This window comes from Anser cygnoides, chromosome 6 (genome assembly GCF_040182565.1).
Source record: "Anser cygnoides isolate HZ-2024a breed goose chromosome 6, Taihu_goose_T2T_genome, whole genome shotgun sequence".
Classification (NCBI taxonomy): domain Eukaryota; kingdom Metazoa; phylum Chordata; class Aves; order Anseriformes; family Anatidae; genus Anser; species Anser cygnoides.
In genome coordinates this window covers 14712516-14738127 of record NC_089878.1, presented here as the reverse complement: position 1 = coordinate 14738127, position 25612 = coordinate 14712516, and the positions used below count along the sequence as shown (strand labels likewise).

Below are 25612 nucleotides of genomic sequence, written 5' to 3'. Positions count from 1 at the left end.
ACTGGCTGGAAGTGATCAGCCTCGCTTAAAGGACCAAACAGAAAGAAAACAGTAAATAAGCCTAAGCCGAAAAACGAGATGAGGAGAGCGGTGCTCACAAAAGCGAAGCCCCGGCGGGTGTCAGCGGCCCCCAGGTGCCGCTCGGGGGGGGGGGGGGGGGGGGGGGGGGCAAACCCAGGCAGCTGACGGTCTACCCACGCGGAAAAAAAAAAATAATAACAAAACCAAAAAAAAAAGAAAAGAAAAAAAACACCGACAAAAAAACCATACTAACCGACCAACCCTGAACCGAGGAACAAGAACTGAGACGACGGCGGAGACGCGGCCGCGAGACACCGGGCGCCCCGGCGGCTCCCGAGCAATGCAAAGGATTCACCTGCTGCCAGTTCTCCTCCAGGGATGGCAACGCTGAGAAGTAGCCGGTGTCGTGGACAAGCTGCAGCTCCTGGAATATGCTGTAACTAGCCAGGACATCCATGCTGCTGCTGAGCACGGCCCCCGCTCTCTGCCCGTGTGTGTGTTTGTGCGCTCTGCTGGGGGGGGGGGGCGGGGGGGGGGGGGGGCTGGTTTCGAGCATAAAAAAAAAAAAAATTAAAAATTTAAAAAAAAAAAAAAAAAAAGGGAGGAAAAGCGGCCGGTGGTGGAGCCGGCGGCCCCGGGGCTTTGTTGTGTTTCAGTCACACTTTGGGGAAATAAAAGGAAAGGGGGGGAAGGGAGGGAGGGAGGGAGGGAGGCAGGGGGACCCTCAGCGCCGGGGGCCGGGCGCGCACCGAGCACCGAGCACCCCGCGGCCGCCGCACCGGGGCTCGTGCTCGTGCCCGCCGCCGCGCAGCCCCGCGCCGCGGCCATGCGCGCTCCCGCGCCCCCCCCGTATTGTCGGGAGCCCGCATCCCCCCCCCCCCGCCCCCCCCGCGCCGGTTCCCTCGGAGGCGCAGGCCCCGCCCCCGCCGCCCCGCCCCGCCCCCGCTCGCGGCCCACTCAGGCCGCGCGTGACCATGTAAGGCAAACGGCGGGGCGGGAGGGGCGGGGCCGAGGCGCGCCTGAAGTCACTGCCGCCCAATGGCGGCGCGGGATCGCGGGGAGAGGGGCGGGGCGTGGCTTGGGATTGGGCGGCGGCGCGGCTCCCGCCTCCCGCCCGCGGCTGGCGGGGCGGCGCGCGGCGAGCTATTTTTAGGGCGCTATATAAGGGGGCGGCGGGGCGCGCGGCGGCGGCAGAGCGCGGCGGGGGCGGGCGGCGGAGGACGGGCGCGGGGGCTCCGCGCTCCGCGGCGTGGGGCGCCCTCAGCAGCGAGGGGCCGTGGACGCTGCCCCCTTGGCGTTGTGGTTGGGGCTGGCCGCGCGGCCTCAGGTGGTCGCTGTGGCGTGTGGTGCCCCCAAAGCTGCCGTGGCGCTGGGCTCGTTGTGTTCGGAGGGGGCACGGAGCATGCGGCCGTCTGAAAGATGGGTTCGGTAGTGCCATAAATCCCCTGTCTTCGTTGCCCTGTGGTGCCACCAACCCTGTGGCCACGGTCGTATCCTGCCGCCAGGCTGCTGGTCCGGCACCCATCATCGTTACCAACACCCGCGGGGCCAGGTGTGCCCCCAGCAGGTGCTGCCAGGCCATCGGGGTTCACAGGGGTCGCTTCGCGCTCTCCCCGCTCCCCATGACCAACCAAGATGCCTGTGCTCGCCGCTGCTTCCCCCCGCGGCCCGGTGAGTGCCTGGCCTCAGCTGGCGCAAATTGGTGCAGTGCTGCTACTGCACTCATGGCTCGTCCCAGGTGTCCCGTCCGGATTGATGTGAAAATATGAGGCAGCACGACTCATCAGCGTTAATTAGTTCATGGTATGTTTTCCTTCCTGGTGATGAAGACAAATTGCCTTTTCCAAGACTGGGCCCATGTTAACAATTTTGAACGCTGCGTTTGAAGAAGGCTTCTGAGAATAAGCCTCCTGCTGCCCACGCTGTGGCTGCACCAGGCCACAGAGCCTCCAAGGTGCTGTTGAGTGACACCGCTCGTACATTGTTTTACATAAAAAGAGTGAGAGCCACACCCTCATTTGGGGAGTCAAAATGTGGTGGGGAAGAGGGAAATGGAGCTGTTACAAAAGACAGTAATTGGGAGAGACTGGTCAGAGGCTGTTTTTTCAAGTAAATGTTCTCAGCTGTGCAGAAATGCTTTTTGTGCGGACACTTGCGTTACGGAAGCAGCTGGTGGCGGTCGATGCATGGTTTTGACCCCTAGGCCAGGGCTCAGGGTGGTCTGGGGGCAGCTCACCTGCAGCCGGCCGTGGGAGGAACGCCTGCTTCTCACCCTTCGCCTCGGGAGCCATCGGTTGTCTCCAGCAGGCCCACCTTCAGCTTTGCAGAAGAGCCGGGTGTGAGACTGGATGTGAATAATAAACTGATCGTTCTCATCAGTACACCCACAGAAGTGGAAATGCGCATGTTAGCGGGAAGGCGAGAGGGAAGGTCAGCGCAGCGTGTGCCGCTGAAGGTCCTGCAGGCGGTCGTTACCGATTCCAGGCATGCCTCGGGCTGGCACAGTGACACGTTCCTGGGACACCTTGAAGACGGAGGAGAGAACTGATCTGAGGTGGTCAGAGCTGGTAAGAAGCAGCGCCTGGGTGTTGTAGCACAGCTCCTGTACCCAGAGGTTTACACGAGAAATACCTGTTTCAGAAAAAGCTTCTAAAAGCATTGCTCCTTAAGAGCTTGTTAGAATGAGGCCATATGCATATGCAGAGGCTGCTTCTGACCTCGGCTAGGCAACAGGACAAAAGCAATAAAGGTTTATGGTGCAAGCTACGTAAGCATACATTTCTATCTTCAAATTCTGTGATTCCTGTGGTTGAAAAACATTTTGGTGCTGTAATTCTGGCCTTGTTAATCATACTACCCTTTTATTTAATTAGCGCTCTGATTGGCAAGCCTTTGCTCTAACACAGGTGTGAGAGAAGTGGCCTGCGTGAGCTGTGGGTTGGTCATTTTGGGTTGCACATCTGTGCACCTATGAGTTACTGTGTGCAGACGGCCCAGGAATCCCCTCTGCTGTGATAAAGAGTCATGTCTGCTTGCCACCGAGTAGCTCTGGTTTGAATTGTCACTTAAAATCTTTCTGTTAGTCCGTCTTGAACTTTCTGCTGAAGGCATGCCCTTGTGGGAGCAGCCTCTCTTCCCCCCTCGGTGTGAAGGTTGTTCTCTGGTGGAGCTCAGCTGCTTTTCCCCAGCAAAGAGCCCTGCCTGTGCCCAGGCTGCACCGTAACTGATGGCCGGATCCGGTGAGCAGATGCTGGTCTGCTGCTCTGGCTGTCTACAGGAGGAATTGTCTGAGGGCAGGATTTTGGCTGTGAGCCGTGAGGTGAAGAGCTGGGCTACAGATCTGGCCGCTTGCCTGGGTGGTTTCCAGGCAGACATTGCATTTTTATTGTCTTGGATATTCTGCTTTGGAGGTCACTCGAAAAAGCAGAATGGGGTTATTGCTGTGCAGAAGTAGAAAAGTCTGGACAAAAAATGAATGTGGTGATACACAGGGTGTAACACTCTCGCTTCAGCGTCTGGGGTAACATATACCTGTGCTAACCCAAAGGTAATGGAAGCAATTTGTACCATGCTCTTGTTTTCCAGGCTGTGCTGACCTTACTGCTGGCAGATAGCCACTCTCCCCGCTCTGGCCCAACCACGCCACCCACCAGAGAGCAACGCAATCAAACGTGGAGGAGGAGCACTGCCACCGTGCTGCTGGGCTCAAGGGCACAAAGGACTGTACAACACTCAGGTAAAGGGTGAAAGCTGGACCTGTGGGAAGTGTAAGGATGAGCATTTCAGCCCTAGCACAAATTTGTCGTGAAATGGGTAAAGAGAACAACCTGGAAGGTAAAAGGACTTTTTTAGGACAGCTCTAAACTTCATCATTGCTGCGACTTGCTGAAATGTTTGGAAGATGCAGGGAGGTGGTACCCAGCTAGCTCAGTTCTCTGGGCTGAGCTGAAAAACAAAGTCTGATGCTCTAAGGGAAGTTGAGATAATAGTTGGACAGGCCTGATCTGGTTCTGACCTGGAGGCTTTTGGCCCCCATTGTCCTGAAAGGACACTGAGCACACTCAGGACTTACCAGAATTGAGTTTTCAGTTTGGGGAAGGAGTCTTCATCTGCTGTGGCCGGTTCACATGCTGTAAGGTTTTGTATTTCTTATTATCACTTATATCTTAGAACTGTGGCTGTTTGCATCGATATCAATCTGTCTCCCAGTTTTCAGAGCAAGAAAGTAAAGCAGTGCTGTAAAGGCGAGTAGTGTAGATGTGCACAGAGCAGTACGGTGATGGGTCAAAGCTTACAGCAGCACGTAGTAGGTACGACCACAGCGTTAGTGGGAGGAAATGTGAATTCCTTTGGGTCCTACTGAGAGCTCTGAACCCATCTGGAGCTAACCAATTCTTCTGTCGTATGAGTCCTGAACCTTTAACTGCCTGTCTGTCCTTCTCAGAAAAGTGATGTGGCTGTGTAACCTTCCCCTCACTCCCCTTGTCCTCCAGATTCTGCTACAAATCTGTAAATCATGTAAGAGTAGACTGGCACTAGAGGAGTGAAGTTGTTCTCAGTTCCTGGCTGTACCTCTGCTTCCAGCCCCTGGGGACGAGAAAGGTCAGCGCATGCACATGCAAAGCTGAGACCTCCGCCTCCTGCCCAAAGTGATCTTTGTGTTCCTGAACCTCTTTGCAAGGGCAGTTATCATTGCTATTCAGCCGGTGTTCAGCATCTGACATAAACAGTCTCTGATCATATTAGTAGGCTCTCAGGTACTTCTACAGTACAAATAATAAATAATAATGAGCTGCAAGGAAGACCTCTGAGTTTTGGATGTCTGCTCAGGCTGGGCTCTTACAGCTTTCAACTGATGCATCCCCTTTGAAGACCCTTCTGGGCCACTGTTGCTGGCAGTGCAGCAATGCTGCCAAAAGAGTGGCCTGGGAATAGGGTCCCTTTGTGCTAGGCGTGAAGGAAAAGGTGGTCCTCAGCCCAGGGAAGTGTGCTTGGAAGTGTGGTGGGGTGGGTTCCTGTGTAGTGGTGGCTTGGTTGTCTTGATGGTCCTGCCGAGGGCAGCAGGACATTCCCTCACACCTTGGGTGGGAAGAAGTGCCAGCCCTGGGCAGAGGCTGTGGCTTCTTGTCCCCTGCTGCACACTGCAATGTGAAAATACAAAATGGTGCCATGGGAGTTGCTGTGCGGCTGTTACCAGACATGAGGGAGACGCGTTTGTGCGTGGAATCTCCGGGCTGGTGGCCTTTTAATGACTGAGCTGGATTACACTCAGGAAATGTATAGGAAACCTTACAATAAAACAGAAGGATACTTGAATGGTTCAGCAGCTGGTAACCGGGGACTGGCTTGTGTTATTACGCACATTACTCTGGACAAAGTGTTGGTTTGTATTTGCTGTAGCCAGCAAGAGCTCTTTTTAGAAGAGCTGGCATTGCAGCACAGGTAGCACATCCAGCACGGGGGGCTTGCTGTGCGTGGCTCTTTGGTGGCACTGCAGGGAATACCTGTGCCAGTTGGTGTCTATGCAAAGGAGAAGGCTGTCCAGAAAGCAGGGGTTACAGCAGCATTGCTGTTTTTTTCTTTCTAGTCTTGTCACAGATGAAAGAAATGCAATGCATTCAAAGCAAAGCTTGTCTTCAGCTGGAAGCTGTGAGACTCTCTTACTGTGCTGTTTTCACAGCCTCTTGGGGTTTCTCTCTAGTCCCGTTCCTTACAAAAAGCTGCTGAAGATGTGGCTCTCAGTAAAGCGTGGATGTGTGAATTAACGAGGAAATGCCTGAGTGCAGGGAATGAAGATCAAGGCTCCGAGCTCGCTTGTCAGAGCGGGTCGTGCTGGGTGCAGGCAGGTGCTGCAGCTGTTCCTGTGCACAAAGAACAAAATGCCTGGCTTGGCACCTGCATGCGCCTCACAACAGCAACCAAGCCTTGTACAAACAGTGAGGACCAGAGCCCAGCTCAACTCCAGGCCAGATTTCCTGCTCTGGTTCGTTGGTTGGGCTCATGGCTCGACATCACCTGAGTATGGCAGCATTTCTCCCCCTAAAGAGCATCTCTTTGGGGACTGGTGTTGAATGAAACGAGGCAGAAATGGTTCTTCCCTTGGGCAGCCCCTTCCCATCCCAACACCAGTTGTGCTTCCCACAGTTTTCCATCTCTCAGCACTAAGAGAGACCTTTGACCGAGGCCCTGCAGCCATGGTCCGTAAGAAGAATTGCTCACAGCCAAGTTCTTCTTGGGGCTCAGCCCTCACCAGCCAGGCAACTGTGGGCTGCTGAAAAGGAAGTGGAAGGATACTGCTTAGAGGGAGAGCCTGTCCTTGGCCTGTCTTCCACCGTGCTTTTTGTTCCTTTGCTTTGATTTCCCTTGAGGATCAATGGGGCTCTGCTGAGCATCTCATACCCGTTTGGCCCATGTCGCACAAGGAGTCAGGTCAGATGGATACCTGGCTGCTGGTAGAAAGGCAGCAGCACTGATCCTGGGGCATTGGTTGCACAATACGAGAGCTCATGGGTTAAATGCAAGAAAGACAAAGCTTTGTCCAAAGTCACAAACTGAGTCAGATCCCAGAATAAACCTGGCTCCTCTCAAATGGCAGATTAATGCCCAGGGACTGGCCTGTATCTGCTGTACCTGCTCCCTCGGAGCCCTCTGTGATGGGAGAAAACTCCTGGCTCCCCGCGTCGATTCATGAGACGAGAGCTCTGCTGAGCTGTCGTTTCCTCCAGGGCAGTGCTCAGCAGGGTAGTCAGCAGTTTGTCATCCCTGCCCTTTCTACCCGTAGCAATTGCTGCCACCAGTGAGTAATTGGTTATTATTATTAAAGCCACGGGGAATGCTATGAGATTGTTTTATAAGGGGTGGGGGAAATTGTTTTATAAAATGGAGGGCACCAGCATAGCTTCTCTTCTCTGTAATGGGAGGTAAATACCTGCAGAAGGTGAGCTGGGAGGTTGTTCTTTCTGAGGAAAGAAAGCAAGAGGTGATACAGGTGATCAGTGGCAGCTGAGGAGATCTGAGCCTTGTTTTGCAGTCCCCTGCCTTGAGAGCTGGTTTATGGGTAGCTGAGGGTGAAGATGCTGGGCGTAATCCTTCCTGACGGAGCTCTGTACAGCCAAAGGCAGGTGCCAGTTGCGTGTGGTGGATTTGTGCTGATTTCTGAAGCCAAGAGTTAAGAAACTGAGAGGCAGAGCCTTGGAAGAGCGAAGGAGCGAGAGAGATGTGCATCTCTCCAGAAACTCTTGCAGATTCCTGGAAGCAGGCGAACGCCGGCTGCCTCTGACATCACTTTTTTCCATGGCAACACAGAAAGACATCATTGGGGTTCTGACAGGGCAGTCAAAAGGGCTTGCATGGCCTGGACACAGCGAAAGGCCCGGACGTCACACGAGGTGACATACGGTGGTACCTTGGAACAACCTCAGCCACCAGCTCGCCAACCTCTGGCTCCTCCACCCTGCGCTGCCGGGGCTTACTGGAGCCAACTGGGGAGCACAAATGCAGGGGCTGAACCTCTGCCCTCTTGCATTTTTCAGGTGTTGTCTTCCTGTGGCGAGAAGTGGTGACTTCCCCCTTTTCGTGCATGTATTTTTAATCATTTTTATGAACCTGTTGAATTCTGTGCACGTTTGGGTATGTTGTCCATCAGTTGCCATGATGAATTTGAGCGGAATATTCCTGCAGAAAACGTCCCCCAGCTTTTGCAGTGTTAAGCGTGACCGTGACTTTATAAACGGGCAGGGCTGTGAGCCCTGTGCCAAAACTGGGGATGCACAGTCATCCTCCTTAAAGAGAGCCACTGCTGCAGGAGCTTGCTCCGGTTTGCTTTGAAGTCAATGGCAAGTTTCCCATTGACTTAAGTAGGAACATGTGTTTAAAGAAATGAATAATGCTGCTTCTCGCTTCTCCAAGTTTTATATGGTCAGGGCATAGCCTGATTTGACCTGGACACTCAGCCTGTGTTTTACTGCTACTTCAGCCTCCGTCTCAGCTGCGCAGTAGGTAGCACAAGTTTGATTTGTGTAGAAGAGCTGCATACTATTGGTAACTTATATTACGAGCATTAATTGTGTAGGACTGATAAACTGTGAAGGTTTCCTTGTTTTCCACCAGTAACTTTCACTTTATATTGGATTTGGACAGAGCGTGCATCAGGGTGCACGGCGCCTCTATTTTTCCTGCACGTGTTGCTCCTGCTTTAGATGACCGACGTGTGAGGGTGGAGTTGCCGCAGTCCCTGTGGAGGGAGGGAGCCGTCACCGCTGGCACAACCCTTTGAACCGTGCCAAAGGTACCCAGATGGCCCCAGGCAGGAGCAGGCCTTGCTCAGGCCCCAAGCTCCAGCCAGGGCATCGTGGAGAGGGCAGCAGCACGTCCCTGGGGACCTGTCCCCACCCCCAGGGCCACCCCTTCCCCACTAGACCAGAGGGAGTCTGAAAGGGCATTACCGTTTTTCTTGGCATTGATTGCAGGACGAATGCTTATTGAAACAATTGCCTCTAATAGCTCAGGAGAGGCCTTTATGTTCTGCTGTGGCAGTGATCTACAGATAATGGCTCCCTCCGAGATTCTCATGCTCTCCTGTGATCCCTGTGCTGGATGCATTAAAGCTGACCCGCAAAGAAAAATATGTATTTCTCTTCTTTTAAATGCTTCTTAGAGTTCTCTGAAGTACCGCTATTACTGGTGCATTGCTCGTCGTTTATTGGGGTTTCTTGGCATTAAAGGGTGAGCCATGGTTTTTGTGGAGTGAGGAGACAAGCTGCTTGCTTTTCACCTCAGAAACAGGACTGTCCTGAGCAGAGGGAGTGTGTGCTCTTGGGCAGGGGGTCCGAATCCCTCACCAGAGGGGCAGAGATGCCAACGTGTGACCATAAGGACCTTCTCTCCCAGCTCCTCAGCAGAACTGGATGCAAAGGTTTCCAGCAGAAGTGAATTTTCATCAGAACATGCAGCTTTTTCTTTGAAATTGAAGCGTTTCATGAGAACGTATCAATTTGAACATAATTTTCAACAGGAAAGTCAAAGTGAATCATTTGGGCTTTCCTGTTTTGTTTCATTAATGTCAAAATGTCTTGTTTTGATAGAGACAAAATTGTCATTTTTGTGATGTAAAAATGTTTTACTTCCACCTGCTCATTTTATTCCATTTTCTACTAACTAGAAATATACTGTTCATAAGCTATTAATTTATCATTATCTTTAGATGATATTTAATACCATACCTAATATTGATGTATACTGTTTTGTTTTGACATCTAAACCAAGTGTCTTCTTATTTTAGTGAAATGAAATTAAGGTGCCAAGACAAAACGATTCACTGTTTGTTAAAATTAAATATTTTCTTGTTTCTGAATCAAAAAAAAAAAAAACAAACACTGTTTTTTAAATTTTCACTTCTTAATGGGGAATGCAGCTATGTTCTGGGGTGTGAGGCTGTGGAAAGCAGCTCTGTTGCCAGTCAGTATGCTCTTGAGCACTTGAGTTAAATCAGTGCTAGCAATTAAAAAGCAAGCAAGCAGGTTAAAACAATCTGGGCAGCAATAATTTCCCTTTCCAGTTAATGAGGTTTCGTGTGGAAGAAGATAGGATGAAGGGCCGTTGCGTGACCTGTCGTGTAGCTCGTGCTGGCTGCAGCGCGTAGGAAGCGACTCGAAGATGTTCGTGTTCGCCGTCCCCAGCTCATCAGCTCCCAGCCTGGTGATTATGAAGCTGTACCCAGAAGTGATGGCATCTTGCTGTCGCAAGCAGTACCTCGGCCTGGCGCTTCTCTCATGAGATGCTGAAGGCACATGGATGTGAGGTCTGGTGGTCAGGAAGGGAGAGACGACCGCCCGGCTGAACTCCAAGGGCGTCGGGACCAGCGCCTACCTCTGGGTGCCGGGACTCTGTTATCGGTGCTGCTAACTTGTTGTGTGATGCTTCCAAATCACGCTGCGATAATGGCACTTATACATCACGCTTTGAAGATGCTTTTTATTGACTTAATGTGAATATTATTGCCATCGTTTATTACGGGGAAGTATCTCATAGTAATTGAAATACAATATGGTGCCATTAATCACTCTGAATACGAAATGCTAACTTTAAACTGTTCATAGTGTATTAAACACTCCTCTAACCATAAAACAATTTGACTTGCAGTCAGATAGTTTAGAAATGGCCAATGTTTCAGATTCGCGGTGATTGGCGTTTATGTGGCGGTGTTTACATTTCTGTTTTTCTGAGCAAAGTATTTTCCTTGGAATTTCTGCAAAGGAGTTGGGGCTTGCAGCTTTCTGTTCCTTGTTACAGAGGTGTGAACAGGTGTAAGCTGAAGACACAACTGCTGTCTGCTTAACAGCATCTCCACTGTGCACCTGAGATAGGAGTGAGTCTGAGCACTCTGTGTGCTGTGTACAGTGAGCATTTCTCCTAAAATATCACTAGCGCTCTTTCCCCAAGCTGCCTGGTAAAAGAAGAAGTGAAAAAGAGCCAAACTCAAATACTAAGGTTGTAGACAGTGACTGTTAAAATAAAGCCCCTTTGTTTCATAGAGTGCTTTTGAAATTTAATTCTCTCTCCTGTGTTGCTTAGAAATGAAAGGGTTTCCCACTTTGAAAAGTAATTTTCAATTTAAAAAAATGCCCAAAAGAAAAAAATCATTTAAACTGCTGTCATAGCAAAACTACACCAGTGCCATCTGTGGCGCTTGACCCAGGTGTGATAAATCCCCTCCAGACGTGCCCGGCTCCTGGCCTCTGATGCCTCTTTGCTGTCTGTGCCCAGGTAGGGAAATGAAAGCCCTGACGAATAGCTCTGGTCCTGCTCCTGCCCACACGGCGCTGCTGCAGCTACAGCCTTGCAGGATGGGCACGGGGTGGGTTGGACAACGTGCAGCAGTTGGGAAAGCTCCAATGTTTGCTCCTACGGAGTCTCCAAGGAGCCCTGCTATCCAAATGCTTGCAGGAGCCTCCTTTTTTACGGCCGGATTCTAAAAGCGTACTTCAGTGGCGCACACAGGAGGTGGGAAGATGTGTAAGGTCACTTCTCAGGGCACGTTTTAAAGATTTTCCAAGACGAGCAGAGCAAGGTCTTTCTGCTGAGGGAGGGGCTTTTTTTTTTTAGCCGGAGCTTTTATTGTCAATATGTATTTTTAATAAAAGGGAAGCGCTAGAAGCGGTAGCAGGTGACGGAGCCCTGTGCTGTTCAGCTGCTGACATTTATAAGACAATGCCAACGTCTCTTCAAAACAGACTCCTGCTTGCCACTACTGTATTGATGTACACATTTATTGTCGAACTGACAGCAGCGAGATGAAAATGATAATGTATGAAAAAATCCCAGAGGCACAAACCAGCGGTTTTGCAATGCAGCCTCTTTGCCTTTGGCATCGTGCGGAGGGTAACGCTCGTAGATGAGTCACTGTGAAGCAGCACAGGCTACTCTCATGCATCCTTGATACTCATTTTTCCCAGTTTCTGGTGACACCAGCTGTGTATATCTTAATCATCTCTGAGCGTTTACATTTCTTTCTCGATTATCTATAAACAAAGCATGGCAATTACATGGCAGGTGATGGCTGGAGGGAGCTGGTCAACTGTGAGGCTGTGCGATGTGCTGGGCACGGGAGAGGTGAAAAATAAATACACTCCAGGCGGCAAAAAGGGAGCGGTAACCTTCCAAATAGCATAGAGGAGCAGAATAAATTTACTGCGGAGGATCAATACAGATCGGAGGGCAAGTGAGTGCCAGGCGTCCACCCGCAGGCTTCAGCCCTGCATGCCCCAGCCCAGCGAGGTCTTGGAGCAGGGCACGCTTCGGTGGGCTGGGAGTTGTGCTCAGCGCACTGTACCTTGGGGCTTTCCTCAGCCAGCACGGAAATGATGCCTGGAAGGAGGAGGAAGTCGCGTTAGGTTAGAGCCCGGCGCTGCTGATCAGTTCTCCGTGGAGCATTTTTGGTCGTATAGGAGCAGTCCCCGTGGCAGCAGGCTGACCTTTGCTGAGGGAGGAAAGCTTATTCACGGGGCACGTTTTGTAGGATGCTCCTTACCGCAAGGACATCGATTCAGCAGTGTTATGCCGATGTTGTGCGCCAGCCTTTATTTCCGGATGAAAAATGAACATAAAGAATATGCCGTATTCATTGATTCTTTGAATTTGCATATTTGGATATATATATATGTTTGATGTCTGCCTTCTGTGTGTAGCTGTTTGCCAAACGTGACAGGATTTGTTTTTTAAACCTGGGGGCGAGTTCTGCCCTGTGCATTTAAAATAAGATTTCTCTGAATTATTGAATATGTCAATAAATAAAGCAGAGGAAGCAGGCAGGGAAAAACCCAGAGGTCCTTGGTGAAAGGAAGTTGTAGATGCTGGTAATAGGCTGTTACAGCAGTTTAAAAAGAAAAAAAAAAAAAAGAAAGAAAAAAAAGGGCAACTTTAAAAAATGGAAGGGACAAAGAATCGGATCGAATGTCTCTGTTCTGTTTTTCTCTGGGTTTGATGGCAATTATGAGCTTAGCCCTGGATGGCATTTCTTGTTTTTCCATGAATTCAATTCCACCTCGTGGTGGAGGGTGAAGGAGAGAAGTATTTGAATAGATGCCAAAGCAGAGGGAGGAGGGACGTGGGGGATGCATCAGTGCTGCCCCAGGGGATGCCCATGAGGTGGGAGACAGTCCCGGGAAAGACATGCAGCTTTCCAAACAAATGGCCTTTAACCCGCAGCACAGCTGAAAAAAGGGAAAAGAAAAGGAAGGGGAAGGTCAGGCCCCGGAGAGAAGCTTGCCCGCAGAGGATGTGACCTGTGGGAGGCTGCAGCCGCTGTGGGCTTTGCTGCTGTCTGTAGCAGCATCCTGTGCCCGCAGTGGCTGTCACCGATCGGCTCGGATGGCTCATCTGAGTGCTGGCCTTCCCCGCTGTCCCACAGATGTGTGCAGAAGGAAGGGGGCTTCCTTGCAAGAAATTGTTCTGCATGTGGGTTTGCCAATGCGTGGGGCAGAGCGTGCTGTAAGCCAACAGATCGCTTCCTTAAGTAAATAGAGCAAGGCAATTTCGCCGTAATTGTTGTGAATTGGAGACAGCGTTTGGTGCATTAAATGTGTTGTATGTTAGACAAGTAAAGCATGTTTGGTATATTGGGAAACACAAAATAGCAGGATTTTACCTTAATTGTGTGCAGCGTGGAGGAGGAGGAGAGAAATGGGGTACTGAGGGCTTTGTACGCAAGGCTTGTGGGAATGGTCGCATTGATCGCAGCGGGAGGAAAAGCATACGCTATTTGTTCACAGATAGGTGCAGCAAAGCTGCCCCCTGGCCTGGTGGTGCTGCAGCAGGAGGTGGGTCCCCAGGGCTCAGGGCAGGGCTGGGGGCTGCTGCCAGCACCTCTGCCCCCCTCAGCTCCTAGGGGACGAAGAATAAAAGACTGCATTTTACAGAACGTGTCATCCCGTCCCCAAAACTACAGCGTCCCTTACACTCCTCTCAAGAGATCTTGCATGAGCAACCATTTAAATGAGTGTTACATTATTTACAACTTTCGCTATTATTAAATTAATGTTACATTCATTGGGGTTTTTGTTTTGTTTTGTTTGCAAGGCAGAGCTGTAATTTGAGCAACATATTCATCAAGTCGGAAATGGTGGCTCCAATTATTTTAACATTCATTTGCCCATTCAGCTTCCTCTGCATCTGCCGTTTTTTTCCATGCAGCAGCGTGTCGGAGCGCAAAGCACGGCCGGAGACGTTTTTGTGCTGTTCAGCAGCGAAATCTCCACGAGGGAGACGATGGGAAGTGTTCAATCCAGCACAGCTGAGGCTGCTAGAGCTCTTCTGCGGGGCCATAAGGCGCCGGTTGCAATGGCAGCGTGTCCCCGGGCGTGGATTTCCTTTCTCTGCAGGCAAATCCCTCCTGACTTCAGAGCATGGGAAGATGGGGTGGCAACTTTTTAAATTCAGCTGGGTAACGAGCAGAGGCTCCATCGATTTGCTGGCACAGGAGCCTTGGTACAGCAGCACATGGTGGTGATGCTCATCGAGGTGAGTGTGGGATAATTGGTTCAAATCTGAAAGGATACTTTTGATTGCTGGGTAAGCATCCGTAACAAAGCTTCAACCCTTCAGCAACTGCTGAAAATAAGCCAGAATATCAAAAAAAAAAAAATGTTGTTTATTTTGATCCTGGAAGTGTAAGCTTTCCTGACATGGTCGTAAAATCTTGTAATTTATTAATGCTGCTCTCTTTGAGACTACATCCCGTACCACCCCCTGGCATCTGATGTTTCTGCCTCTTTGGGCCCGATCTTGCAGCTCTGTTCTGTCAAGCAGTGCTGGGGTGCTGCTGCACTGGCCCCCAGCGTATGAGTGTCAGGACTCCAGCCTTCCTCGTCACAGGGCTCTCTTAAGATTGTGGTTTTTTTGTGTTTTTAAATACCAGGAAGTGTGTTCTCTTTTTCCTTTGTCTGCTTTCTTAGTCTGTGAGACTCATTTGAGCTTTTTCCAGCAACCACAAGAGTTAACTTCATGCTTTAGCTTTTTGTTTTTTCTTTCCCAGAGGAAACAGGAGACTCTCAGACGATTCTTGGCCTGCAGGAGCCTGGGTCTCTAGGGAAAGCAAAACCTAAATATCACAGGGCTACTGATAAAACTATGGGAGGAGATGGCCTTGAAGTGTGAGTGTCCTTGTAGGACCATGCCTGCACCCATCTAGGTCTTCAGCCTGCAAAAAGGAGTTCCCATTCTGCCTTGGCAGTGCTGCCAAAGTGCTGGCATCCCTCTGCTTTTGTCTGTGCGCATCCCATTTTTCAGCCAGGTATTTGCAATCACACATATTGAATCCAGTTGCTTGGTGTGGCCGGATGGCTCCAGGCAGAAGTGGCATCTCCCTTTCCATTAGATCCAGAAGAGGAGATGGATAACACGCGCTGAAGGGCAGAAAATACAAACCTTGTATTCAAAATTTGATCTTGCTGAATTCCTCCCATTTCTCAGCAAGGGACAGCACAAAGCAGCACTGCTGGCAGCAGCCCATGCACTGCCGGGGCTGGGGGCTCCTGCATGGGTGCAGCAGCCTGGGGGCAGCCAGGCCGACTTTCGCAGGGACCCGCTCGAGCACAGCGTGGGGGCGGCGGGGTGGCGGTGCGCAGCAAGATAATGAAATGTGGCCCTGCAAGACCCTCAGCGACGGCTTGTCGGATGTGCCTGTGCTCTGTTCATTAATCTGCGATAATTAGACTTATTTGCAGAGGTTAACAGCAGTGGCACATGGTAGTTAACCACTCGTTCCCCGCCGAAGGACTCATAAAGCTGCTCACATGACGCAGGTCCGGCTGTGGATATTTTTGGTGCTGGGGGCTGCCCCCCAGGGGATGATGCACCCCAAAACCCCTCGTCTGTGCCTGACCCACCCCAGGGACAGGCTGCGGGAGGGGGCAGGAGGAAAACAAATCTGAAACCTCTGCTGTTTGCTCTGCTGCGCCTCGCTGGCTGGCTGGGAGCTGTGATTTCCCCAGGGCAGGGGCACTATTGCTGAAACACCTGCTGCTGCCGTGGGCAGGTGTTTTGGGAGGGCGGGAGGGAAGGGGCCAGCGTGCCCCCCAGTTTTGCAGGGCATTGGATACAGCATTAGAGCTGGGGCCAGAAAGGCAGATTTTGGACAGGATCCCTCCTCCCTTCCCTTTCATCCCTTCTTCCCCCAACCCCCCCCCCCCAAGTGAAACCGAGCTAATTAGTCAAATAGATGAGGATAGGCCAGGTGGGGAGAAGCCCCGTTGTGTGCTCTATATTAGTAACTCATGGGGGAGCAGCCGGATTGGAGCGAGATTGAAAGGGAAAATTGTAGGTGCGTGTCGAAGGATAAGTGGGCTGAGCGTTTCCCCCGGCATGGTGACGATGCCGTCCTTCCCCGTGGCCGGCCAGCCGTGCCGGATCCGTCCCCTGCTCGCCTGGTGGGTTCCAGCCCATGAACAAACGAAGCCCCTGCTGGTGGGGAGAGGCCAGGCACAGCCGGACACATCTCAGCAATTTGCGAGCAGTGCACAGGAAAAGGAGGAACCCCAAAAAGTTGCCCCGGCACAGCCCCTTGTCCTGACAGCACTGCGCTGCTTGTCCCGATGGCCACGTGCCAGCACCAGCCCTTCTGCCTGCAGACTCCCAGTTTCTGTTCCCCTGCCCAGGAGCTGCTCTGACGGAGGCGGTGTTTGTTTGCAATTAGTGCCTTCGCCCTGGGCTGGGGAGTTTGCTTCAATTATCAAGCAGAGAAGTGCAGCTGGTGGCTGGGAAACCTGCAGGAGCTGGAGCATCCCCTTGGAAACCTCCAACCCTTGTCCATGCGCCCTGGAGCCCGTCCCATTGCTGAGCTCAGCTTCAGACAGGGGAAGGATTTCAGCTCTCAGCATCTGGGACTTTTTGCAAGGCCGCTCTGAGCTGGGCACTGAGGGCAGGAGCAGAGGGCATCTTCCCGGAGCACACAGCGTGGTCCCCTGGGCGTTTTCTCTGTGGAAATAACAGGGTTTCTTCCCAGAACAAGAAACCCCTTGCATCCATCATGCACAGCAGAGGGAAGCGCATGTGCCGAGTGAAGCAGCAAGTGGCAGGCTGCTTAAAATGGCAGCTGCCCACACGAGAGCTCTCCCCACTCCTTATTGTGGAGAAGGTGAAATGCTGACGGTGGAGCCTGGGCTCTAGCGGAAACGCCGTGGCTGTCCCCTGCACGCGGTGTGTGCCCTGCTGGGTCCAGCAGCTGAGGACAGGATCCCAGTGGCACCAGAGGCTGTGATGAGCATCCCAGTGAAGCAGCTGAGGCTCTTTGAGTTGTTGGACTGGAAAATACAAAATGTCATGGTGAAGACGCAGGAATTAAAAGAGAAACAACTGCATGGACGGCAGCAAAGGAAACTTCCTGCAGGCCCAGGTTGCTTGATCGCGGTATGGCAGGCACTGCTGTGCTAACAGGCAGCAAGGAGAACTAATTGGCAAAGTCTGGACAACTGCTTCTCCTCCAAGGCAGCCAGCACTGAATAAGCTCTCTCCTGGAAGCACAGGAGACCTGCTGTTCCTCCAGAAAGGCCTTGCTGTAAGAGAGCTGTTTGTTCATCTGTCAGCTGTGTCCTGTGGTTATTTTATGTACGTTCAGCCTTTCACATCCCCCGGTTTCCCATCCATACCAGCTTGGCCAGAGCCAGTTGCAGAAGCTTTGCCACGCACTGTGTGAGGAGGAAACATTGCACACAGCAGCTAAAGGCATGGCTTCATCAAAGCCAGTCGTTCCTCGTATGGTCGTCTCTTCTTGGTGTGGCACAGAGCAGAAAAGGCGGTGCTGGGCAGGCCGCTCTTGTTAGGAAGGGGTAATGATGGCAAGGGGAAGTGTCTCTGCTGCCAACCTCCACTTTCCCAAAGACCTGCTTCCTCGTGCCTGGGAAAATCACATGGAGAAAACTTCTCTGCTCACAGCTGCAGGACTCCTTTTGCTGGTACATGGTCCCACACCTTTCCACTTTGTTTCTTCCCTTGCTTCCCTGGCAGCCGTCCCTCACAGCTTTTCTGTCTGCCTGCTCTTCCTTCCCTGTACTGTGCCATGGTCGTAATCCCATGCGTTTGCTGTACCAACTCCCATTAAATCTCTCAGGCAACACAGTTTGGCTTCTGCTCACACTGCCTTGTGTGTCTGCATTTGGTATTTTCTATCCATTGTTTGGAATCTTTGGGGTATCAGATGAGTTTACTGACTTCTTTATCCCAAGTGACAGGACACAAGAACTTCCACAGCCCTAACACAAACCTTTGCCAGTGCACGGGCTTTCCAGTTCACAGGGTATGTCATTGTACCCAGAAATTAAAAGCAAAAAATCCTCCTGAATTAGACTGAAACTTAAAACCTAGCTGCATTTCCCCTGAACTGGAAGAACGTCATGAATAAATCTGGGAGGCTCCTCAAACCCTGGCTCTGGGCAGGCCCACCAGGAACCCAGGCATGTCATTGCAGATCTTTTTTTCTTTTTTTTCTGGGTTCAGTGACAGTTCATCGAACAGGAGATGACACGTTTCAGGCTGGCATTTTTCAGACTTTCTGACTAGCTGCAGAAATGAATGCTTGCTTCTGAAGGAAAAACATAGTTAGGCACATCTGTAGTGATGGGAGTGAGCATTTGGTGAGGAGGACAGTTCTTTCCCAGTCTTGCTGGCAGCGCCCAGCGCTCCTGTGGCCCAGGGTCTCTTTTTACCGCCTGTCTCATCAAGAAAGGTGATGTGGGTCCCAGCACACAAGGCCCAACTGCCAGACCTAAGCCCCCAGCAACACCTCAGCAGGGCAGGGGCTCGTTGCACTTGCTGTCCTCTCCTTCCCCAGGGCAGGCTTTTGTCCTGATCCCCAAGCTGCCCAGGAAAGGCCTGGGGCATCCTGCAGACCTGTGCTGTCCGGGTGGGACACCTTCCATTGCTTGTTTTTTTTTCAGAGGCGAAACATAACGTGAGAGAAATAGGAGCTACGCCGGGACAACAGGGGAGATGTTCAACAGTGAGAGCACTGACGATACAAACCCATCTTCTCAGCCACAGTTCTACAGATTTTTTTCTGGAAAAAAAGTAGAAATGATGTCAAACAAAAACTGCTCCTTTGTGAGGCATGCAGAAGGAAAATGTCTCCAGTGTTTCAATTTTCACTTCATGAAAACAGTTTCCGCATTTTCCAACCAGCTATTGCAAAAGGATTTGCCATTAGTAAGAGAAGAAGCCTCACATCTGGTCAGGGTTTCGCCACCAGACAAAGGGAAGGACGTCAGCGAGGCATTAAATGCAGATAATGGATTATCAGCAGGGAAAGCAGCCCTTGGGGGTGGGTGCGGGGCGGGGAGAGGAGAGGGGCTGGGCGTCCCGAGGCACAAAGGCAGCCAAGTGAGACATCTGGGAGGGCTGCGCCTGGCTGCGGGACTTGGGCTCCTTCTGATCCCCGATGCATCCTAGATACGGCCTTCAGGGGAAGAAATAGTGTTAACTGGTTCCTGCTCCCAAACCTGCGTGAGGAAGAAGAGTGAACCAGGAGGGAGACTGGTGGAGCCAGGAGAGCAGTAGGAAGCCAAGCAGAAGCCAAGCAATAAATTATTAGTGAGCACGAGTGGCAAAGCTTTCAAAGGCAGCTTTGACAGAGACACTAGTGAAATCCCCAGTGTAAGGAAGAACCTTTGCTAAAATTAGCGTTAAGACCCAAGAAGCACCTTTGGTGGGTTCAGAGAGCAGCCCTGGGATGGCAGAGTGTGAATGGGAAGGAGATGGGAGACAACAAAATGCAAACAAAGGTCTGGAGCATCCGTGCTTGCCCCAGCACCCGTTAATGTACATGTTGCCCTCCCTCTGCCTTCCCAGGACCTCTCTGCCGTGAGATGTGGGTACCCAGGACAAATGGTGGGTTCAGCGAACCTGCAGAAACTGCACCTCCTGCCCTCTCTGATGGTCACCAACCAGGCATTCCCTCCGACCTTTGCTATTTTCTTCTCATCCCTGAGCAGCACCTGACTGCTGTATATGTTCTGTATTTAAGAAGCAGAGACAGGATTTGGCATGAATTAGGCAGCAAAGGACTAGGAAAGACTTCATTCCTTTGCTTTGTTATGTATATATTTATAGGATCAGTTATGATTACCAGAAGTATGGTTATTTATTTTGGTAACTTCCATAGGCACCAACTTCGGTTGTGGGCCCAAGGGGCTGATGGGCATGCAGATCACAACGAAGGCTGCCTGTCCCAGGCGAGACAGGTGGCTGGGAGACTCCCAAAAGGGAGACAAGGGTGTTGCAGGAGTTGCTGCGAGGGTCTGGCCACCTTATTTCACAGGATTGTGTCGTGGTGTGCCTTAGCACCGTTGGATCGAAGCAGCATCCTCAGCCCCTGCACCGCTTTCGTCCTCCGTGTACACCGGGGCTCCCATCACAGCCAACACAGATGCAAGTGCTTGAGGGCCAGCACTAGCCTTGGCCCAGCAGAAAGGGCTGGAAAAGGTGGGGACGTGGCAAGGAAATATTAAAGACTTTTCCCGTTTGCTGTTTTAGCTCATGAAAGTGATAGTCAATGTGTTTTGCTGAAGCAGATGGAGGGTGAGGCTTTGGAAAACGTATCAGGGAAGTGAAGGCTGTGCAGGGGGAGGGATACTGGTACTTTCACAAAGGCTTTTTATCCAAAATGTCAGTTGGTTGTGGAGGTTATGTGGATGTTAATAACAAAACAAACAGGAACATTAGATAGTAAACAGCCTGCTCCGGTCACCTCTCTGCCCCTCAGCTCATATAGTTACCGTTTTTGTAACTGAACCATTTATGAGTTGCTTTGCCACCCTAGGGTCTTGAGTTAAGCAAGGATCCAAATTTATAATGCACAAAAGTAGCTTTGTAAACATACATACTTCCAGGTCTTTTTATTCAGCACAGGGAAGTGAACACTGGGCATGACCCCAAATTTTACTTTCCTTTGTGGGACACCTTTAGGAACCAAACAAATGGAGGATCTCAACATTAAAATAGAATATGACTGGAAACTTCATCAGCAGCTGCGCTCACCTTGGCGTGCCTCCAGCTTGCGACTCCAAAAAGCTGGAGCTTGACAATATGGTGTTATCCTGGAATTTGGATGGACAGGCTGGGAAAGGGCTCCGAGTACCCATTCGTCATTATGGATGCACCGCATTGAGGAGATGAGCCGTGACCTTTGCAGGGAAAAAGCCATGTCCTTGACATGAAGGGGTGACGAGGGGCACCAGGGGTGACACAGGGGAACCTTCCTCACGTCTGCTGGTGCCCGGAGCTGCTGGCAGCAGCTGGAAGATGCACAGCCTGCTCCTGCGCCCTGTCACCACACAGCCCCGGGCGGGAGCTGCCCTGCAGCCAGCCAGGCTTGGCTCTCGCAAAGCCTCCTTCTGCACCAGGATTTTGCCACGGCCAGGCCAATGTTTTCATATCCCCCGAGGACATGAAATTTGCATTTTCCCTGCAAAATCCGAAGCCATTCCATTGCAAACCTGAGGACAGAGGGACTACTGTGGTCACCCCATGTGCCCCATCCGCTCCCCAGGTGCCTGTAGGGCCGGGCTCTGCTCCCACAGGATGCCAGTGCTGCTTCCCAAAGCCTGGCCAGCTGCACGCCTCCCTGCTTCGCTCACAACCACAGCCTCCCCCTCGCTTACTTCCAGAGAGCAAATTAAATAAATCCTGTATGCAACCAGATTTATAACTTAATTGGCTGGCTGTAAAAAGTTATTTCCCTTTTCAGCCCTTGTGCAGTCGGATTGCCCCTCCTCCCCTCGTTTATCTCTTGCTGTGAATATCTGATGGCTGACTGTAACAAGGAGTTTAAATACCTAAATTTATTCTCTGGGACAGGCCTGCTGGCTGTCTCCTGCCCCGGGACAGCAGCACTCTGCTCTCTTCTCCCCCCTCTGAGGGGCTGTGGGACACACACATGGTCAGCCAGCAAAAAGGAAATGCATCCTGGTGGTGTTTTCATGGAGGATATTGGTCTATAGGAGAAAAAGGGAAGCGTTTCCTTATTTCTTACTCAGGCCAGCTGCCAACTCTGCAAATAAATGGACATTGTGGTCAGCGCTATTGTCTTGTGTCAGGTCTGGCTTGCTCTTAAATCAGGCACAAGCAACGAGAACAAAAGACCTGCGGTCCCGCTCCTTGCTCTCGGGGCGGTTTGTGCACCCAGCTTTGCATAGATTTTCTCGTGCAGCGCATCCCGCCCGCTCAGCAGCTTGCCCGCACGGCACGTTTCTCGGCATCGCCGCCTTTTCTCGTCCTCTCAGCCACGCAGAAACCAAGCCCGGCAGCCCCTGCAGGAGGACCCACCGCATCCCGGGTTGGGCGCCTCGTGTCTCAGGCGCTGCACGCGGAGGCTGGCTGTGCCGAAATCGCAGGGCACCCGGCCGACTCCATCCAGATTAATCGTCAGTGCCTAGGAAAAAAAATCTCACATCAAATTGGTGGGAATTTGGCTTTGTTTTTCCCATGCCTGGCTTCCTGCCAGCGGAGCAGAGCAAAGCCAGCGCTGCCTTCCCCTCATCACAGGAACCTGCAGTCGCTCTCGCACAATTAAATAAAGACTCGGTGGGTGCAGGGCATTAAAAATACAGCGGCGCTTCCCTTCCATCCATCAGGCCATGTTGGGGGAAGCAGAGCCCGTTGCCAAAATAAAGGGAGCAAAATGCCCTCTGGAGTGGTACAGCTCCCATGGGATGTGATGGACCCACGGCCACCGAACCACCCCGAAGGCTGAACTCAGTCACGGGACACGGGGCACCGCAAGGTCCCAGCCCGTCCCCGTGTGGGGGACCTTGCAGCCTGTGCCTGCCCCGAGCACCGCGTGGAGGCTTCCAGGGCATAAATAATTCAAGAGCCGTGAAGAGGATTTCTTCCCCCTTCCTCCCGTCCCTGGCTTGTAACAAATGCTAATTTAATCAATCGGCAGTAAATCTGGCTGCTTGCTGACTCATGGCAGATGGTGCCCCTGCGGACTGGAGCAGCAGCTTCGCTATCTCCTTTGGAAGCGAACAATGCGGGAGCCGGTTTCGTTGCTCCTCACCTTTTCACCGTTTTCCTCAAGGTGGTACAAAGCAGAGACTGGCAAAACGCATCCAAGGATTCAGGCAGAGGCGTTGGGCTGGTGGCAGGCTGCAAGAAAAGGAGAGCTGATGAGGAGGGAAGGCGCACGGGGCATCGCTCCCCGCTCCGTGCTGCTGCTGGTCCCCGCTGGCTGTGTGTGGGTTTCCACCAACAGCTCCCTGCTGCAGTGGTGGTTCGGGCCGACCTGCGGTGGTGCACAAAGGAAAGCGGCAGGACGACACTGTCTGGGAAGGAATATAAAAGTTCCTATTACAGTTAAAGCAACTTCACTCATTTGGTGTGTTTGTCAGTCTCCAGTAAGGCTCTGCCCCGTGGAAGAGTGGTGCAGGGAGCGTGCTAGGAGACCAAACCGAGAACTGTCTGATGAAATGTTTTCCCAAATGAAAACCGGTTTACAACGAAATGGAAATTTTCTGCTTGATCATGTCCGTTTTTGCTTCCAAAAAATCAATGACAGCTTAAAAAAATTAAAACATCTCCTCAAATGTTTAATGTGGGGAGAGGTGGAAGCCCTTCCCTGCCTGATGAATGCAATATTTTCATCAGATAAAACCTATTAATATTAGCTATAAGGCTTTTACTTGGCAGGTTAAAGAAAAAGTCCTCCAGTGGCCTGTTTTTTTGCTGAGAGCAAAACCAGGACGTTTCTTATCTGCGACAGCCTCTGTCAGGAGGCTGCAGCCTCGGCAGTGGGTGCAGCCTCTTACCCCAAAACTCTTCCCCACCAAGGAGCATCGCTGCTGCCGCGTGGGGCGAGAGGGGGAGACCAAGGGTGCTGGTGGGACCCCTGCAGGGCTGCAGCTGTTTGGGGTCTCCCCAGGGCTCAGGCTGCATCTTTTACACCTCAAGTGTCATCCGGCCCCGGGACCAGCAGTTAATTAGCAACAAAAACCAGCAACACAGCTGATCTTTGGTTGTCACCTGCCTTGAAATTGGACGAGGACCAGGGCTCTGAAGCAGCAGCACCCTCGGACGCTTGATGTAGCGAGCGCTTGTCCACCACATTGATTTTGTATTGCGCTGCTCCCGACGCAGTGTGCAGTCTTTGCTTGCAAAGCTTTGATTCAGCTGATCAGTAGGATTATCTGCTGCAGCGTGTCTTGGGGCTCTCATAAATGAAAGGAATTATGGAAGTATATTAATAAATTACATCCTCTATTTGCCAGTGGCTGCTGCCCAGCACAGAGCTGGGTGCCTGTCACAGGGGACACCAGCACCGCTGCCAGCACCTCCAGTGTCTCCCAGTGCAGAATTTCATCCCCCTCTCTTCCAGCACGATGGTGTCCAGAGCAAGCACAGCCCATTGAAGCAGCACGTGTTGGCTGCCCCTACATGCAGCCTCACTGCTGTGCAGAAACAATTCCATCCACCTCTACGCAATCCGCTCTTGAGGCAAAGCACACACACGACTTCATTTCTGTATGATTTTTAAAACGTGCTTTTAAACCTGTGTGTTTAAACTTGCCATTGTTCTGTTTCAATTAGAGGTGTTTAATTGCCAAGTATTCCGAGGTTTTTAAGCTAGCCTCTGGTGAAAGACTGCAGCAACGTGCAGCAATGGATGGTGTTCATGTGTCATCTCACACCCCGGCACACATCACAACAGTTATCCTACTGCAGCCACATTAGACTATCATGTCTTGTTTCTTTATTTCTTTTGTTGCTGTTGTTCATTACCAAAGAGCTCGGCTGCTGTTCAACAAAGCACTTAAGGCCCTCCTTAATTTGCACTGAAGTCAATTCCCTTTGCAGTGCTGCAGCATGTCTACATTAAGGATCTGCACGGAAACCACACCACATCTTTGCTCGTGTCAGACCTCCCAGCCAAGGATAACTGGAAGAGATGCCTTACCACCCAAAGCAATGCAGGAAGTGGGGTTGGTTAAAAAATAAGGGTGCATATTTCACAAACATTCACCAAATTGCAGAGCCATTTCCTTATCCAAGTGGCTGCACCATGCCCACACCAATGCCCAGCGCAGGAGGCACGACAAGGGCTTTGCTGTTTCTTCTCATTTCAGTCCCTTCCTTGGCGGCACCTGTGAGCATCAATCCACCACCCAGAGAAGTTTCAGCATCTGCATTTATCAGCTTCACAAAAGCCCTCAAGCTCCGCATCATGATAAACCTGTCTGCTGCCCCCTCGGTGGGGTCTGTGTCTGAGCAGTGTGCATGTACGTGAATGCAAAAAGGATTTAGTCCAAGGATCCTTGCAGCTTAGGGCAGCCTACATGGAAGGAAGGATCAGGAAGGATCAAAGAGGCAATCAGACGAGCAGATGATCTTCCTCAAGGCTCCTGTGCTGGGAAGGACCAGGACAAGGCAGCTGTGGTGGCAGTACAGGAAACCTTGGTGGCACCTGGCTTTGAATGACACACCGGGAGTCTCAAACACCTTGCCGATGCCGTGTCATTCAGTCCCAGGCATTTCTATAAGAAAGGCTAATCGATGCAAACCACATTTTTCCACCAGCCTGTGCCAAACAGCCGCGTATTATACGCACACAAAGCAATGACCGCGCTCTTGCACAGCCATGGATGCGTAACGAGAGCTGCCGGGGGATCAAGTCAGCCGCAGCCTCGGGGTCCAACCTGCAGGTTTTGTAGCAGTGCCTTGCAAAGAACCGGTGCTTGCACAGCTCGTTTCACTACGAGGCACTCGCACGTCTTTGAGTACGTTCTCCCGGTAATTGCCCAGGGAGCGGACACATTTGGTCCTGTTATGAATAATGCATAGTGATGGAGGGGGGGCAGAAGCGCCGAGCTGCTCATGTTTAGATGGACTTTGCTATCATTGTTATTTAGATGTCGCAGCCGTTCTCCAAAAGAGCTGTTCTTCGCCTTTGTGACTGCAAAAGTGCGCTTACTTAGGCAGGGGGGAAAGCAGCAAAACAAAAAAATAAACCACAGACTAAAACTAATCTGAGATTATCCATGCAAATTGGCAGCTGAGATTCAGATGTGAAAATCTCACCCCAATAGAAACGACTAAGAGGATTTCTGCTGAA

At 51.5% G+C, this 25612-nt stretch overlaps 2 protein-coding genes across 6 annotated transcripts in view; one reads left to right on the top strand and one right to left on the bottom strand.

The window, feature by feature from the left end:
• Positions 1-541, bottom strand: part of KLF7 (KLF transcription factor 7) — a 62859-nt gene extending 62318 nt beyond the window's left edge. For all 4 annotated transcript variants that reach the window (XR_010832200.1, XM_066999135.1, XM_066999136.1 and 1 more), the window contains exon 1: positions 377-541. Coding sequence is in view for 3 of the 4 variants with exons in the window: in XM_066999135.1 (XP_066855236.1) it covers positions 377-478 (102 nt within the window). In the remaining variant the exon portion in view is untranslated. The remainder of the gene's footprint in view (positions 1-376) is intronic.
• A 694-nt stretch (positions 542-1235) lies between these two features.
• CREB1 (cAMP responsive element binding protein 1) overlaps positions 1236-25612 on the top strand; it is an 80927-nt gene continuing 56550 nt past the window's right edge. For both annotated transcript variants that reach the window (XM_067000032.1, XM_048047142.2), the window contains exons 1-2: positions 1236-2588; positions 3607-3757. The gene's annotated coding sequence lies outside the window, so the exon portion shown is untranslated. The remainder of the gene's footprint in view (positions 2589-3606; positions 3758-25612) is intronic.